This window comes from Tauraco erythrolophus, chromosome 6 (genome assembly GCF_009769465.1).
Source record: "Tauraco erythrolophus isolate bTauEry1 chromosome 6, bTauEry1.pri, whole genome shotgun sequence".
Taxonomy (NCBI): Eukaryota; Metazoa; Chordata; class Aves; order Musophagiformes; family Musophagidae; genus Tauraco; species Tauraco erythrolophus.
In genome coordinates, this window is record NC_141470.1 from 22,787,446 (window position 1) to 22,804,519 (window position 17,074).

At 37.1% G+C, this 17,074-nt stretch overlaps 1 protein-coding gene across 1 annotated transcript in view; it reads right to left on the reverse strand.

Annotated features, from left to right (window-relative positions):
• CCDC73 (coiled-coil domain containing 73) overlaps positions 1-12,370 on the reverse strand; it is a 67,996-nt gene extending 55,626 nt beyond the window's left edge. The window contains exons 1-2 of the mRNA XM_086612910.1: positions 12,278-12,370; positions 3,325-3,471 (exon numbers count right to left, since the gene is read on the reverse strand). Of these exons, the coding sequence (XP_086469036.1) occupies positions 3,325-3,471; positions 12,278-12,370 (240 nt within the window). The remainder of the gene's footprint in view (positions 1-3,324; positions 3,472-12,277) is intronic.
• Between the last annotated feature and the right edge of the window lie 4,704 nt (positions 12,371-17,074).

Below are 17,074 nucleotides of genomic sequence, written 5' to 3' on the forward strand. Positions count from 1 at the left end.
GCTAATCAATGCCTACGCTGCTTCAACTGCTTCTAAAACCACCCATATCCTCAGGGTGTTAGAACACATTTCTAGGAAGTAAGGAAGAATTTCCTTGATTTCTTATGTTTACATGCTTTTTCTGGCTAAGGACGGGGTTTTTTGTATCTAGGACAAGACAGAAAATACACAATATATGCTTCTTGTCCTTGTAAACATTATCCTTAAACCTACTATCAGTTGTCCTATATGCCATGTACTTAAGGAAGCATTAAAGACTTTCAATTTGACCTACTACACTGCAACTTGATACTGTCAAAATCTATTATATTTATCCCTCAAGAAAAGGATCGTCTCTTGTTGCTCAACAAAATTAACTCAGCTGACTGCAGAGCAAGGCTGACAGGCTTTGGAACAAAGTGAATGGGATATCCACCATAAAAGAACCATTGGGCTGATCGGTGCTTGACGAGTGGGAAAGCTGAACTGGCAACCAGATAGAAGGACATTCAAACTATTGGAGTGTGAAGTAATCCCGGGGCAACAGGGCGGGGAGCGGGGTGGGGGGGCGGGAACGAGGGAAAGAGTAATATAATTTTTTTGTAGGTTTTAATTACATACCTATTCATATTAAGAACAAAGACTCTATGAATAGCCAAAGGAATAAAGTGAAGCTGTATCAAGTATAATAATTTAAGCAATGTGTTCTCCAAAATAAATATGCACAGCTATCATTGAGATTTCATCTGTAAAATAGCAGAACAGTCACTTATTATGAGCAACGCTCCTAAATATTTTCATTTTAAGAGTTTAACTACAGCTATATGTTTAATTGAGGAAAGTGAAAAACAGATGCTTTGAAATAACTCAATGCATTTATTTAAGCAGGCATATTCAGAAAAATGAAACGTCTACTTTAAAATAGTATCTTACAGTATCAAGTATGGATTGTATCAAGTCTCTCAAAATATTTGAATATTTAATTGATTTAAGGGTTTAGTTCCTATCTGTCTAGCTTCACAGAGATAATTTCATCTTTAAATTTATTTTTACTAATTTGAATTTATACTGCAGTACAACCTACCATTCAAGGCAGTTTATTAAACTCAAAATACACGATAGTTCCTGTCCTGAAGAGACTCCTGTCAAAGTGACAAGCAAGACTAACAATGGGAAGAAAAACAGAACCAAACCGAGGTAAAATATCTCATTTAAGGTCAAGCCACAGGTCGAAGACAAAATTAAGAGTCAAATCCACTGCGCTGGCTATACTGCCTCCATCAGGGTATCAGTCTACTGTGAGCCTCACAAGCAACTTGGCCAGGAAGTGGCAAAAGTAGCAAGAAACAGCAGAACTTTAACTTTTACTTCACTTTCTTATGCAGCAGATGACACCATTTAAGTTAGTGTGTTTCATCCTTGTCCATAGAAAAGTTACCACGGTGCAAGATAAGCACTGTAATCCCCTGAGTTAGCACTGTATTTTGGTCTATGAACTACCTTTTCAAAGGGCTGATTATAAATTTACAGAATAACCTCATGATGGTTGAATTTGTAAGAGATTCATGGCTAAAATCAGGAGATAATTTAGTAGCTTTTTTTTTTAAGCAAAAACATTCAGAGGTCTACTTAAAAAAATAAAAACGAATGGCACTAGGAATGACCGTGTTACTTTCTTGTTCAAAATGTTAATGTTTTATATTTCAAATTTCAAACATACTAATCAAGCAGCCCTGAATTGATCGTTAAAGGAAAGAAAATTAAAAAAAAAAAGCATTCAGGGTACTTTAAGATTTCAAATTCACCAGCTGTAAAATGCTTAAGTTTTTATTTTTTAACTTAAATTCTAACTACAAACAGGTAAATATATACGTATTTTATTTTTAGGGTGAAGGAAGGCACACACGTTTTTAGCAATTTAGGGCTTTGTCTCAACTAACTCTTGGTATTAGCGTCAATTTTGAAACTAAAAATATCTTTAAGCCAAAAAATTGCTCACCATCCTCAGGCAACCTTTTATAAAATCACAGTAACTTTACCCTTGTAGTATAGCAGACATAAAACAGACAAACAAAACCAAAAAATCCAAAAGATGGAACTCCATGGTAGTCTATAAACATTTTAGGCTATAACCAACAGCATTAAAAATGTAAAGTTAACAATGTAAATGGAATTCAGCTAACAGATCTTATAAGGAAAAGTATACTCCAATTATTATTATAAAATTAAATTCTTCAGTTTCTACTTTTTAATATAAAACAGTTAGACTAGACTAAACACTACCACTGAAACGAAATTCTAGGGATCAGATCATAGTGAATTTCAGTAATACTACACCAGGAAAGCAGGATCATGCAGCATTTTTTCTTGATTTTTTTTTTTATGGCAGTCATTCTTTTGTTTTTAAAGAGAGGATTATAGCATTTAACTTAGATCAAAATAAGCATAAATCAAGCATGTAATCAATACTAGTATTTAAAAGTAATAATACACATCTTCTGAACAGGTCAAATTCATCAAATGCAGAAAGATATACTTTAGGTCTTTCAAAAAAATACAACAGTTCAGAAACACTAAGGAGAGAAATGAAAACAAACGTTTACACACATACAACTGAAAAAGTAATCACAGGAAAATACAGCTGAAAAATTAACAACAGAAAAATATAGCTGCCTTCACCAGCACAGAAACAATTTTACCTTAGTACTACAAGATGATTTGACTCATATTTCAAAAACAAAACACTCCCACCCCCCAGTACTCAATATGCTATTATTGTAGGGCTCTAGCTTAATAGTTTAGCAATTTAAAAACTGTGAAATAAAGTGGATTTGGTTATCACAGTAGCTCCTTGCCCTCTTAGGTAATTCCGAAAAGCACAAGTAAACAGATAAAAATAAGTCAAAATCACTGCTTTTCTGGCAAATGGTAAATCAATCCATGAAATGAGAAAGACTTATGGACTTGGCAATAAATTGAATGATCTTTTTTTCCTTTTCATATCAAAGGCTGCTCTTAAAGAGAAGAATGACAATGAAATAAAAAAATTTAACGTAGACTATTTCTGTCAATAGCTTGGTGACCAACTGTAGCAACTTTTTACACTATTACAGGAAAACCAAATTCATTCCCATGCAACCCTGTTGACTTTATGCTGTCTACAGAGACATTTCTAACACAGGCACTGCCTAAACCCATGTTGTTTTTAAACAAAATCCTGGTTGGTGAATTACGTAAAATGCAGCATGAAGTTTATCCACACTTATGCAGCATTTTCTTATGATTGCATACAGGGAGACAGAAATAAGACAAAGAAACACTAAAAAACAATATAAACACATTTACCCTTCTTATACGCAGTTCTTCTATTGCCTCCAATAAACTTGTTTTAAAGTTTAACAGTCGAATGGCAAGTAATGTCTCTGATGGGCTTTGAAGAGTAGAGTCAAGTGCCTGTGTTTTAAAGTCTTCATCCATTCTTTGAACTTGTTTCTGCAAAATAAAAATGTGTATTTCATCTCCCGTTTATCTTTAAGAGAACATTCAAACTGCAAAACCCGCAAATATGGAAGCAAATTCTTCTTGCAAAGAGTAAAACTACTAGTTATAGCCATTAAGCAGTCAACAATATTTTCGTTTTAATTACTGTGCGATATTGTAAATGAAAACAAACAAACAGCTTTATAGTTAATTCACCACATTAATTTGTTTTTCCTCTTTATTTTTGGCTTGGTTTTAGTTTTAAACAAAGACTGCAATGAGTATGAAAGGAATTAGTACAGGGCATTTTTTCCAGAGCTTCATGCCAGTGCAGGGCAGTAGGTACTGCAACTAGGATATCAGGACATGAAAAAGTAACTACCTACCTCCAAGATTTCAAAAATCACAAGGCACGCTAAATTTTAAAGGAGACTTTCAGACTGGCTTGAAATTATGAACTAAAGGTACTATTCACAGTTTCCGCTTCTGAATTTTAACAAGAAAACTTTTTGGTTCTGTTCGCACAAGATCAAGTATCAAAATGTTGTACTCCAAGCTGGCTACATCAGCTGCTGTCAAGCAAGGAGTTATGCTAACATAAGACCCATGTGCCTCTGTAGGCACAAAGCATGCTTGTTAGTGACATCAGAGATGATTACAACACTTCATGTTTGATTTACAAAAGATTACACTGTACGTATTTCAGCTGTACTTCCCAGATTAAATATTTTTAATACTTGAGACTGAATTTCCACCACTCCACTAGCACACACAATACTATCCCTTCCCAGAGACACCCTATGCATGTTTCTGGACGAAGAATTAGAGAGGTAGGGGTAGAGCACAGGAGTTACGACTGACCTGGCCACTGCCGCAGAACCCTTAGGAAGAATTCCTGCAGGAAGAACAGAGACCTGGTCTGTATCATGGGCCATAACAACTACAAATCAGGGCTTGCCACTTCTCCTGCTGTTGTCTAAATAAAACCCTAACATAGATCAAATTCAAGCTGCTTGAATTAGTTGCCCCATCACAAAAGTTATTCTAAGTTACTGAAATAGCGGTTTTGCTAAACCCAGAAAAATCAGGCTCATTTTTGTCTTCCATTTTAAAACATATGACTAATACTGAACTGTTCGATACGAACTATTTATATAAATTCTTTTGTCAGTGTCAAAATATGTATGCTCAAAAGACTTCTGAAGAGGCAGCTAATAAGTCAGAGTGAGAACCAGGCACAAACATGCACCACTTCAGGCAACAAATCTGTTGTGTCAATGAATCAGGCATTGTGCAGCCTCTATCTGCATACATTTTAGACACAGTTTAGACCTAGGTTGTTGGGTTTTGTTTTGTTTTTCTTCTTGAAGCATTAGGATAAAAAAAACATTATTTTATTTTTTTTTTAGCTAAGAATTTAGAATTGATGAAGTCAGACCCTCCCAAAAGCATATTCAAAAATCGGATTCTTTCACCCAAGCTTTCAAAATTATTTCCTTACTGATAGATGTTGTACCACTAATTCATGAAGCACTACTACAAACAAAACTTTTGATATCATATAAGCATTGGGAGATAATCATAGCTACAAAACCAACAAAATGCTAATATGCACAACAGATCAGGCACAGAACCATTTGATTTCACTTTTAATCATGCTGTATTCTGATCTGTAGGGTAAGATTTTGCAGATATAATGTTAAGACATAATGCATGCTCTAATTCTATTGCTGTCAGCTGACGTTACAGGTTTGGAGTTGGAGGGTTCTACAGTGCTGAATTTCTACAAGACAGTACTGCTACCAAATGGAGAATCCTGGTAGCCTGTGTTAATAAGGGAAAAAAAAAAATAAAAGTGCTTGTGAAAAGCTTGACACAGAAAAAGGATAGTCTAGATCTGGGATTCATCCTGCAAAGGCAGATGCACTTGAAGTGCACTTCAGTTATGAAATAATTTCTATTCAAGTCAACCAGAAGAAGACAGTGTATTAACTGATACACACTGGGGCTTGCGATTTTCCTTCCCATCACAGAAGCAATCTGAGAATTACTTTCTCAGGGGGATATTTTCAAACCAATGCTATACTTTAAGGTATGGAAGAAAATAGGCCTCGGGCATCCATGAGCTTGCTTCTCAGCTCACTGATCTCAGCAGGAGCACTTGACAAACAAGACTTCACCTCCCTAATGCAGTGAGTAAGGATAAAAGGCTTTTCTGAGTGAAGCTCATTGAGTCTTCGCCCATCCCTTTATGGTGAAGGTACTGTTTTCTCACGGGCAATTTGTATTCAGGCTGCTTTTTCCAAGACTGCAACAAAATGTTTCACAGCCTACTGTTGAAAACTGCAAGGTACAGTATGTGTTATACACGCTCCATCTCGTTCTCCTCTGAGTCGAGTGTCATCTCTTCCACCACAGAGAGATCAAAGAACTTAGTTACCTGCCAAATATTTCACACTATGCTTGACTAGAAACAAAAATATACAAAAAACAATAATAAAGTTACAAAGCCTTTAAAACATCTACCATACTGATAAAATGCCTACTTTTTATATCGCACATCAATACAACTGTCTAGAGCTGCTGTAAAGATGACTGATAACTAATAAATGTCCTTTGACACAGAAAATACAAAAAAATTCTCATGTAATCAAAGATATTCCCAAATAGATGCATTTTTACTTTAACAACTGGTATTTTTCAGAATATCTGTAAACTAATAATAAAAAAAAATCTAGAGCATACACGAGATAACATTCTAAGAGTTAAAGTAAAAATGATTGAAGATCCTATCTTGAGGCATTTACTACATTTGCTTTCCTATTACTTGTTCTCTGTTTAACAAAATAAGGACAAAAATTACTTTTTTAAAAAGCACATTAAAAAATCCATTTTAACACAATTTTAAGTGCCATAAAGTGTTTTATATCTTTGAAAAGCACTTATTAAAAATTACATCTTAAATACCTTACACTAGAAAGTAAGTTAGCCTATAAGCCTGATAGGGGTCAGGGTAATAACACAGAATGAACAAATTACACTGTCATTCTACTTAAATTATTTAAGTTATTTAATTTGACCTGTAGATAGTCTCTTGTCTTCTCATCATGCCTGACTTTTAAGTGGGAGGTCTTCATTCATGATGATCCTTTAATGGAAGCAAAGCTTTCTCCATTTAACCCATGGTGTTATCAATCATGTACAGGGATAAATGAGGCTGTAAGATTTTGCCAGTATCACAAATGACACTGTGACCTGAGGCCAACATCTTTATTTGCTTCTCCAGTGATTCACTTCAGCAGATATTAACCAATTTTATAATCCATGAAAGGCAAAATTAAAGGACACCATCCATAAAACAGAATAATTCCTATCAGCAACAAAGTGATGTCTGTATTATCTTATAAATTATATGGCCATACAGTGTGGTAATGTAATGAAGTAAAGATGGTAATAATCAAATGCCTAGGGCAAATGCTAATATGCATTTAATCACACAGCATGAAGCCATTTGTCACTACAGTTGAATGCATGTGTACATAAAATACATGAGTCACGTCCTTATTGTTATAGTATAACAGCATCAATTTCACACTATCATTTTACCACAATAACAGCTGTAGGTTTGATATTAACTAAAACATTCCAACGCCAGAAGTGCAACTGATAGCAACATCTTAAAACACTATTTTGAAATACATTCCCCCTGCTATTTGACTTAACATATTTAAATATCACACATATGCAGAGTTCTATAATATTTTTGTACAAAACCCCCTTCACGTAAATTTTCACAACACCCTCAGTGACGTTTTAGAAACAGGTGAATTTATGCCATTTCAACGTAGGCTGAATCAGTTTTTAAGCATGTATCATCCTTGATAAATAATTATTGATGTTGTGTTTGTTTATAGGTACTTGCATACACACAAGAAACAGACAAAACATCTGCCTTAAGATAACCTGAAGTGTTTGCAAATTTTACCTCCAGAAAGATCACACTGAAGTATAAGCATCAAATTCTGTGTTTGCTGAAATGCAGGAATGAAAATATTAGTGTAGAAAGTTTACATGCTTAAAGCTAGCAACTTCTGATCAAAGGGATGGCCATAAAAATATGGCTATCCCCATCAGAGGTAGATACACAAGTTGTAAGAACCAGTTCCTATGCTTGTGATACAGCCCACTTAAAACTGACATTTTAGCTGTAAAAAACGCTTTTACGACTGTTTGTGAAAAACAGTACAAAAAATTATGCAACCAAAATAAATTCATCCAGGTACATAACACATCCACATACATACAGGTATGTCTAGTCAAGAGCTAGAATTTAAATGTAAATATGTTGAGTTACTGTATTTCCAAGATGTTAGTGATGCTGTGGAACCATCAAGTCAGATCACAGTTTAACAAGAGTGCTCTAGATTTTTGTCATGTTAAACTAAATAGTACAGAATACTGTCCCCTTTTAAATCAAATTACTTTTAAAAATAAAATGCAAAATACAATTAGAGGCAGTGCCTAATTCATAAAACGCAAGATAAATAATAAGTCTCACATATACATTTTCACTTTCCAATGAAATGTCTTTTTGATACTGTTCAAACACCTGCTTTTACTGAAGAGAACTAAAAATACATTTGAATTGAATCCATTCTTTTATTTAAAAATAAAAATGAGATAAATCCTCAAGTTCTATTATACATTTATGAAGTTATAACTTTCATATGAGTTTAGGCATTAGAAAACAAGCAGTCAGCTGTACCAAAGGAGCGTAAGAGCCCAGATTCCATCATTATGCTAGGACAAGCTCACTAGAAAGCACTAGGAAAAAAAGCAGGTGTTCACAATTTTCCAGATTCCAACCATCGTGTCTGTCTCACACGTTGGTTGCATAAGCCAGGTGGGATTCCTCCATGATAAGATAACCTACTGGCACACAGTGCCATAAAATTTGGACTATGAGACAGCTTGGTACGTTACATTGCCTGTGTAGAGAAAACAACAGACAAGAAATCTAGAATAAGTTACATCACGCAAGAACCATTGATGTGTTAAGAATCCATATGTAAAGGTTTATGTCACTTAACACCTGTTTTACTAGATCAAGAGAGTTACAGCATCTTAAAGTTCTCGGGCTCGTTTTGATTTAAACAAAAAAAATATTTGAAGATAGCACTCTCGCTATCACAATTGGCACTCTTTTTTCTATTTTAGATTGAAAGATTTTCTGTAGGTAGGGTTATTTATTTTTAAACTTTTACAGGCTGAAAAATATTGTATGCAGTTATGTTTGATCTTGCCTTAATTCATTTTTCATTTAGGGATTTATAGAAAAATAAGTTACTTTTCATTTTCAATAGAAGGTAATAATACTTCTCCTCCATCCCACATCTTCCAACAAGAATATATACCATTCTTTTAGGAAAACCAACTATCTTTGTGTATACCAGGCATCACCCACACCCAATCAACACACTGGATTTGCCCCCCCTGCCTCCCAATTAAACTGTCCGGGTCCAGAAGGTGCAACTCCTTTGAGCTTTGAAAAAGCTATGCTGGCAGGTAACCAGCACACCAGGAGCTCCTTTCAGGTTCCACAGTGCTGACAGTGGTGTGACGAGGAACACAGAGCAGAGAACAGGATATAACATGCTCTCCTGAATCAGCTGTGTTGATTTAATTCTCTATTTTGTTTCCTTTTAGGTTGTGTGTCTTTTGGGAACTGTTTTGGTTTTTAGCCATGAAAGGCTCCATTCACACACATTCACAAATTCACATGATTTGTTCACAAATCAACAACTTTAATATTTCACAAAAACGCAGGTTCTGGGAAAGAAGACACTACCTCTAGCAATTACAGAAATCGTATCTGTATACAACAGGGTGCTATTTAACAAATATATTTCCTTGTTAGAAGAGAATCCCCCATGCAACTCATATTTTAAAGACATTCATCCATAGTTTCGTTAAAAATATTACTGTATCCACTCATTGTCATCTGTTATTGTGACGGTTTAAAAATCATTATAGCATCAAACAAAGTATTTCCTTCAGAGCCTTCTAGATCTTTAGAAGCTAATTAATTTTAAAAAAATCTCAAACTTTTTCATTTTTCAAAAGCAGATTGTCAACCTTATAAGACAATTTGTTTCTAAAAGTTAAAATTAATATACCAGTATATTGGTTTTCATTTACAAAGAATTATGTTGTTCTTCAAAACATAATATCAAGACCCAGACTCTTTAAAAAGGCTCAAAACCATAAGACAATAAAAATCTAATATTTGTATTTGTGTAGTCACATCATCTTAAATCAAAAATAATTTAGAGGAGGGATGGGGCAGACTTGTGGTTTTTGAATGCAGAAGATTGTATAATTTGTTGCAATTTTACAGTATTTCAGGTAGTATTGTCAATGCAAAGTACTTATTCTAAAGGACTACTTTATAATAATTTTAATTCTAAATAAATATTGATTTATACTAAAATTCCATCGAATCTTCTTTTATTCATACATTACATAAACGTAAGTTTGGTGAGCATACACTTAATGTAAGAACAGCTGCCCCAAGTCAGGCAAAGGCTCCTTCTACCTCACTATTTCATCAATAAGAAACAAAAATTCAGTTATTTTTATTTAGTAAAAAAGAGCTAACAGTAATTGTTCTCCTTGACCTTGCAACTACAGGATTTTTAAATTAGCTCAGAGTGCTAATTCGGATAATGTATTGCTTTTTATAGTGTAAGAGTCAAGTACAACATTACCCTCAGCATGCAGTTTATGTTTTGACAACACACCTTTGAAGACTAGTGGAACAGACGACTTCTTCAAGGCTTTTCTGAAGAACATTCTCTCTCCCTTTACTGATGGATTAATAACACTGAGCTGTATCTATTCTTTCTCATTAAGTAGCTCTATCTACACTTTTTCGTGTTCTTTCCTAAAGTTAGAGGTTACAATTTTACAAGTTTACCTTAACAAAACAGGACAAAATTTTCTAGAAGGCACACGACAGAAATTCTGAAACAGACAGCGCATAGAATATCATGCCTTTTACTAAAGAAAGCAAAGATGTTGCTCTTTGCTGCTCCAATAGCTGAAGATTAAAATAACAGATTTACTCCATATAGTAAATATCCCACAATTCAGTGCATTTTATCCAAGGAACAGATTTGTAAACCTGCTATTATTTCTTATTTTCCAAAGACAAAATAGTCCCAGTCACATCAAGTTGTGCATATCTATGGTATTAGAAGCTTCTGGCCTAAATTCAATGGCATTTGTTTAAATTCAAGCTAAGTGTAAATATTTTCATTATGGAAGTTGTACACTTGTTCTAAAGCAGCCTTTGTCAAAACCCAGGCAAGTATCACGTCCTTTGCGAGAGGGAGACCAACATTATGTCCGTAACAGAACACAATTGTCCTTAAATACATGTCTCAGAATCTTTGCTGACAAAACCTTCATTAGATACTAGTAATCTGAGACAAGCTGGTTGGTGATACATCTCTTTTCAAAGTTTTAAGTTTTAATAAAATTGTGGAAAAAGTATTGGACAAAGAACTCCCAGCTGTCAGAATCCTCAGGTTTTCTTAGTCAAGAAGCAATAAGTCTGGGTTGTTTGTTTTGTTTTTCTCATTTGCCTAGAAGTTTTGGGGGTTTTAGGGTGTTGTGTTTTTTTTTTTTTCCCTCTCACATTTCCAACTCTGTTTCAACATGTTAGTGAAGCTACTGTTAGGGAGCACAGATAAGTGAATTATTATAAATATGACGATATGATTAACATATTTATGTGTGTTTCAAACACAATGAAATAGAACAGCTAAGCATGCTATATGTACACTCATTGTATGATAACAAAAAAACAAAGGGAAAGCTGAACAACACATTCCTGAGAAGACCAAACTGATGACACAGAGATTTTCCCACATGCTTTCTAAGAGTCTTTTTTATTCAGTCTGCAATACTTGATTTTGATGTGATACTAGCTGTTTCAAGCAAACATCATAGTACTCCAATTCAGCTTTTTAGATCATAAACTGGTAAAGATTAATCCCATCAAATACAGAGCTATCTTAAATATAATTTGAAGGGTGAAGTTTTTAAGCATGTTTTGTCAACGTGCTCCACAGTCTGTACTAGCTACCTGTTGAATTCTGGATGAAATTTAAGCGATTGGAACTGCTTGTCAAAGTACTACATTGCTTGAGATCTGCATTTTTCTCCTTTTACAAGAGGCTCCCTTCAGTAATTTGAATTCTTTTGATGAAAATATATAATCTTTCACAAGCTAGCCAGCCCAAGCATTTTCCAAAAACAGGTGATTTAAAATTTCTGTATCATATAAGTTGGTTAGTAGGCCTAATAAATGCAGAAATACATTTACAGGATCCTTACCTTCTGTAAGCAAAAATAATTACATAGTATATTTTATCTCTTTTATAGAACAATACTATTGTAAGATCATTGATGATAACAGAAGATTTTTTCCAACCACAAGCATAAAAGATTATAGAGAAATTAGCAGAAAAAAAAATCTTAACTCATTTCAGCTTAAATTAAGAAAAGAGGAAAACATAAGACATTTGCCCTCTAATGAAGACTGTAAAAATATTTATCTACTTACAACATGTTCATATGTGGGATTAAATTCTCCTTCTCCCTAACCTTTCACTCCTAATATTTTTCAAGATATAGTCAGCGTCCTTCTACCTATTAGTATAGAGACATTAACTGTTCAAGGGATTAATAAAAAACAGGTTTACCCATATTTCACAGGCACAGAAAAATCTCAAGGAGCCAAAAATCAGTTCACCTTCGTTTTAAACACCATACTGCCACCTAGTCGACAACCTAACAAACTATGCTGTCCTCGGACTTGGTACACCGCAATTACAGCTAAAGCCATGGAACGAAAATTAAACCATTTCCTAAAAACATGTTTGAGCAAGGACTGAGGTTTCAGAAGCAATGATAGCTACTAACTTCCTCATCCAGCAGAAGTACTTTGGCGGCACAAAGCAAGCAGCAACTGCAGTCCTCAGAACTCATTTGCAACATGTCACTCACTTTATGCAAAAGAGCAGATGGATTCAGGTCACATCCTGATGCGGTAGTCGCTACTTGTTTGTAATCATAGCTGTGAAATAACTATACCAAGTGTAAAGCAAGGAAGTAATTAGACTCAGTATCATCGAGTAAGGGATCAGTCCAAAATAATATAATATTAACATCAGACAGATTTACACTGAGGAATGTATTGAAGAAAACCATACCCATACGTGAGAAACCGAAGATCTGTGAAATTTAGTTTCACCAATTAAAGAAGGCTGTCTGCTACGGAAGCATCATTCGGAACCATGTTGAGCTGTGGAGTGTTTCTTACATGACAGTCTCGTTAAGGGGAATAAATTGCTCTCTTGGCTAAATCTAATCCAAAAGATTAAGGAAAACGGCAGCAGGAGGAGCAAACGCAATCTCCTGTGTCAGCAAGTTCAGGCACTACTGATATTTAACTGCTTTCCAACATTTCGGAAATAAATATTTTATATTCAGAAAGAAGTGGTTTGCCTGAAGGTTGGCTTGGTTGGCTTTTCTTTTTCTTCTCTCCTTTTAAATGTGGCTGACAAGAAGTACTACATTTTCCTCTACAAACCATTCCTCAACACAACTTACACTAACATTGCTATAAAATATTTTGGCATCCCCATGGTAAAGCTTCAAAGGGAATGAAATTATTACCTCAATGGGGTATAACATGATAAAAAAATTGTTTCTTTTTTGCCTGAGCATCACAGATAATGTCCATATCAGTAAAAAAAATAGTCTCATCATTAGAACAATTTCCTAATTCTATATATGTGCATCCTGCTAGAGGTTAGCATAAGGACGTCTCTGCAGCACCAGGTTTGGAACAGCTCCCACAGGAACGGCAGGAGACGGCAAGGAGCAGCCTTGTATCAGGACACAGAGCTTTATGTCTCCTCCCCATGCCACAGCATCACCAAAACTCCAGAGCAGCAGAGAATGCAGAAACCAGGTGGATGTTCTTCCTTAGGTATCCATTCTAATACACAACCAACAGGTACAGGATTTTTGCAGGACAGAAAACAGGATGCATGACATTTCTCTGAAGATGCATTAGAAGACCATAGTTACATGGCACAGCAATAAAAACTTGAATGCAGAAGGCAAAAGAAACCAAAACAGCAACACTTTAAGACCACACATAAATATACTGAAGATGGTATTTTTAGAGTTTTCATGTTAGCTTTTACCATGAACATGACTGACAACATGACTGAGATCTTACTAGAAATACTCAGTAAATACAGATGTTTTACATATTTGTCAAATTCCTAAGTGAAAGACAAGAATTAAACTTTCCTACTGAGGATAAATTTTGCAACTTGAAGCACTCTACTGTTGGCTACACATTCAGTTATTTTTCAGCTAAAAATCATCACCATGGCTACAGTGACACACAACTGGCACTGGAGTGTCAGAAGAAACTAAACCAGAAAAGACACTCCGGTTTCAAACCAGGAACACTTCCCTGTAGTTCCCTGTATGTTGAAATACACTGGAAGTCAGACACAAGCAATGCAATAAAGATCAAATAAACTAAGTGAGGTTATACACGCAAGTGCAAGGAGAGACACATTGGAAAAGGAGGAGAAACTCTCCTGTACTTTTTTGCGCATTTGGATTCAGGACAGACTGGGAAAGGGCGGCGGTGACAAAGGATGCACGGGGCGCTAACACATTTTCCTCACAGACCTGGAGCACGGTGAAACTGTTCTTACGCTGAGAGGCGAGCAGGCTGGCTAGAAGTTTAAAGAAGTATTTCCAGACTTTGCATGGGGCATTCCATAAACAAATCCGTATGAAAAGCAAGAGACTAAGTCAAGTCCTACACAATAAAGATGAGGAAAGACACTGCTCTTCCCGGGACAGGCCTGAGATTATTAACGGCACTGTGTCCTCCCAGGCCCAGCTGGAAAGCTGCTTTTTAAAAACCTTGCTTCTCTCCCTCCACCAGAGAGGAGACAGGGTGTTCTCCAGCCATGACAGCCACCCTCACATCTCCGACCCCTACAGCAGCACCAAGCCACTGGCAGTGTTTTTCCACTCTGCGAGCAGCGAGCCGGGGCTGCCGGGCACCGCCTTTGCGCCCCTGCTTGCCACTCTGCTCCCAGCTGGTGGGGCGCAGGAGGGGCAGCACACGTTTATAACGCAGCTGACTTCATAACGCAGCCGATTTCACTGGGTTAGCAATATGTAAGAGTATGATACTCTCCAGTCTGAAACACAAACCTCCCGGGAAGTGAGCCTTACTTCCAAGCCCTCTTCCCCTTCCCAGACCCGATCACCACCGCCGCCTTCACACCAAGCTCCTCCTGAAGGACTGCAGAAAAGGCGCAGACACCTTTAGGGCAGAAAAGCTCTATACTTGGCACACTCGTAACATATTAAAGCACCAAAATGCAGTTAACATACCCCCAAACCCTTCACTCTGCCCTCTAGCGACACCATGAGTAAATTCACCGTTAAAGTGAATGGGATTCAGAAGATAATTTATTTTTTCAGAGGCACATGTGGAACTTTTTTCCCCTCATCTCATGTATCCTGCTCTGCAGTTCTGAAGCATATGAGTACTTTGCCTCAACTTTGTACTACTTTCTCCCAAAGAGGAGCTGTTTTGAACAATAAAAATTAAGCTATTTGACTTTGTTCAAACCATAACAATGTTACCTCCAAACCAAGACAATGAGGCCAGCAAAGCAATATTTGGGGCACTTAATTAAGCTTCAGTTCAACAGAACCTGGTTCTTATGGGTGACTTCAACTACCCAGATGTTTGTTGGAAGAACAATACAGCAGCTCCCATGTCATCCATTGAGCTCCTGGAACACGTACAGGATGCAAACGTTAGATGTGCGAACCAGGAATGAGGCACTTGCTACTCATACCAAGAAAACCTGCTTTGTAATATTGAGGTCAGCGATAGCCTTCGCTGCAGTGATCATAATATTGTGGAGCCTGGGATCATACTGAGCACACTGAAGGTTAGTACCAAGACAAGGTTTTAGATTTTAGAAGAGTAAACTTCAGCTCGCTCAGAGCTCAGTTGGGAGGGATTCCACAGGGAGCTTCCATGGAGGATAAAGGAGCTAGTGAGTGCTGGGAGTTTTTCAAGAACGCTGTCCTGGAAGCACAAAGACAGTTCATCCTCTTTAAAGGCAAGGGAAGTAGCTAGAGCAAGAGACTCCCTTGGCTTAACTGTGAGCTTCCGGGTCTGCTCAAAACCTAGAGATGCACACCAGAGATGGTAAAGCAGATGAATACCCATTTAGAACTACAAGGGCACTGCCAAGGTGTGCAGAGATGTAGTCAGAAAAGCAAAAGCTCAGCTCAAATTGGAATTGGGCAGAGATGTCAAAAACTACAAGAAAGTTCTTCACATATGTAAACAAGCAGAAAGAGAAGGAAAATATTGGCCTGCTGTTAAACAGGAAAGGTGAATTAGTCACCAACAATGCTGAAAAGGCAGAGGTTCTCAACACCTTCACCTCTATCTTTACCAGCACTGTTGGGCCCCAGCCCTTGGGAACAAAAACACAGGCTGATGCACACACAGACCCACCGTCAGTGAAGGAAGAGCTGGTATGTGAACTATTACAGGAGCTTGACCCCTACAAATCAGTGGGCCCCGACAATATCCAGCTGAGGGTGGTAGGAGAGCTGGCTGACACCATTGCGAGGCTGCCCTTCATAACCTTTGAGAAGTTGTGGAGATCAGGGCATGTCTGAGAAGACTGGAAGAAGGCTAATGCCACCCCCATCTACAAGAAGGGCTTAAAGGAGGATCCAGAAAATTACAGGCCCATCCGTCTTAATTCAGTCCCTCGGAAAGTTATGGAACAAATCCTCCTGAGAGCTATCACAAGTCAAATAAGCATGTGATTGGGAAGTCAGCATGGATTCACCAAGGGCAAATTGTGCTTGACAAACCTGATCACCTTCTACGACAAAGTAACCTGCTCAGTTGACGTGGGGCAAGCAGTGGACACTGTCTACCTGGATTTCTCCAAGGCTTTTGATATGGTTTCCACAGCTGCATCCTAGAGAAACTGATGCATTACAGTCTAGACAAGTGCTTTGTGCTGTTGGTGGGGAACTCTGGCTGACAGGGCACTCCCAGAGGGTTCTGGTAAATAGTGCCTTTTCAAACTGGCAACCTGTCACTAGTGGGGTCCCCCAGGATCAATATTGGGTCCAACACTGTTTAATATCTTCATAAGCAATCTAGATGATGGGATCAAGTGTACCCTGATGAAGTTTGCCAGTGATACCAAACTAAACGGGGAAGCAGACACTTCAGAAGGGAGCGCTGCCCTGCAGGAAGACTTAGGCTGGAAGAGTGGACTTATGAAGTTCAACAGGGACAAGTGTAAGATCTCACATCTGGGAAAACATAATCCAGGAGGGCAGCACAGGCTAGGATCCACTTAGCTGGGAAGCAACTCTATGGAAAGGGACCTGGGGGGTCCTGGTGGATAACAAGCTCAATATGAGTGAACGGTGTGCTGCTGCAGCAGAGAAAGCCAAC